Below are 1646 nucleotides of genomic sequence, written 5' to 3'. Positions count from 1 at the left end.
TATTGTAATGTTTTGTGGGTCTGCTGATAATCGCTTCCCGAGTGTTCCAGTTGTGTCTTCATAAGAAATGACAGATTGACGCACCAGTGGGAGATTGGTCCGCTTTTCCCAGCGCTCAATGGAGTACCAAGTACCTACTCACTGAGCTGTGACGCTGACGGGAGGAGGGGTCTGCCTCGCGCTTAAATACTCCACTCCACTCCTGAATTCAGACAGAAGCACAGCAGAGCATCCAGAGAACCCTCACTGACTAAAGACTGCTCATCCGCCTTTTTACGCACTCGCACATATTGAAAGAGAAGCAGTGTGCGCACCAAGTTTTAACCATGATTAAGAAAATGACTCCCTCCGAGAGCGACTTTGACATCCCAGCAAAGAACTGCTACAGGATGGTGATTTTGGGATCCACCAAAGTTGGGAAAACAGCGATCGTGTCCCGATTCCTGAACGGGAGATTCGACGAGCAGTACACGCCGACGATCGAGGACTTTCACAGGAAACTGTACAGCATCAAGGGAGACGTATACCAGCTAGATATACTGGATACATCAGGGAACCATCCCTTCCCCGCCATGAGGAGACTATCTATACTGACAGGTATGTATCCACTTCTGAATCTGTCAGTTAATGCAGAATAGAAGGCAGAAAGCAGAGGTGACTGTGCACAAATGCTGCAGCTCACTGTGTGCATTTAGGAGATGGCTGCAGAGTGCACGAATGCCTCTTATAAGCTACTGTAGGGTTATAAATAATTCAGAGTGCATATTTGATATTTTGCATGACTCAAAAGCAAACCAAGTTAACCCGTGCATTATTTTCTTTCCCTCCAGGTGACGTGTTCATCCTCGTCTTCAGTCTAGACAACAGAGACTCCTTCCAGGAGGTGCAGCGGCTCAAGCACCAGATTTACGAGACCAAGTCGTGCCTAAAGAACAAAATCAAAGAGAACATTGACGTGCCTCTAGTCATCTGCGGGAACAAGGGTGACCGAGAGTTTTACCGGGAGGTGCAACAGGAGGAGATCGAGAAGTTGGTGGACGGAGACGAGAAGTGCGCGTACTTCGAGATCTCCGCCAAGCGCAACGAGAACGTGGATAAGATGTTTCAGACTTTGTTTACCTTGGCCAAACTACCTCACGAAATGAGCCCCGACCTTCATCGGAAAGTGTCCGTGCAGTACTGCGACATGCTGCACAGAAAGTCTATGAAAAACAAGAAGCTGAAGGACATTGGGGAGGCATACGGCATGGTCACTCCGTGCGCCCGGAGACCCAGCGTGCACAGCGATCTCATGTACATTAAAGAGAAGGCTGTAGGAGGAGGCCAGGGTAAAGACAAAGAGAGATGTGTGATCAGTTAAGCAGAGTGTGAGGTGCAAACTGAAAATTAATCTTTGAAAGAAGGAGCCTGGTGCGTCAGCTTGAGAGGCGACCTGAGTGGCCGGCCGCGCTCAGACTGACACCGGAGGTGTAGACACTCGGGGCCGCCGCCGCGCGCTCCGGCGCAGCGTTGTTTCCAAGGACACTGACTGGACACGCGAGTCCACTTTAAAAAAAAAAAAAAAAACTTTGCGCACGAGACATTTGAGAATGTTTGCTTGTTCTGTCCATCAGAGCTCATTGTGTGACGTGGCTTCATACCTTGTG

The 1646-nt window shown here is 49.3% G+C and overlaps 1 protein-coding gene across 1 annotated transcript; it reads left to right on the top strand.

Moving 5' to 3' along the window:
- The first annotated feature begins 266 nt into the window (after positions 1 to 266).
- Positions 267 to 1360, top strand: LOC134003658 (dexamethasone-induced Ras-related protein 1-like). The gene is made up of 2 exons (XM_062442919.1): positions 267 to 597; positions 831 to 1360. The coding sequence occupies exons 1-2, from the start codon at positions 327 to 329 to the stop codon at positions 1358 to 1360; spliced, it is 801 nt and encodes a 266-aa protein (XP_062298903.1). The 5' UTR covers positions 267 to 326.
- The last annotated feature ends 286 nt before the right edge of the window (positions 1361 to 1646 follow it).

Source organism: Scomber scombrus, chromosome 21, assembly GCF_963691925.1.
Source record: "Scomber scombrus chromosome 21, fScoSco1.1, whole genome shotgun sequence".
NCBI lineage: Eukaryota > Metazoa > Chordata > Actinopteri > Scombriformes > Scombridae > Scomber > Scomber scombrus.
This window is presented reverse-complemented; position numbering and strand designations above follow the sequence as displayed.

What these genes read in the sequence shown, in the direction of transcription:
- LOC134003658 (XM_062442919.1), top strand. Translation starts at nt 327, where the DNA reads ATGATTAAGAAAATGACTCCCTCCGAGAGCGACTTTGACATCCCAGCA. An exon ending in GAGACTATCTATACTGACAG is followed by an intron (nt 598 to 830) that starts GTATGTATCCAC and finishes CTTTCCCTCCAG; the next exon opens with GTGACGTGTTCATCCTCGTC.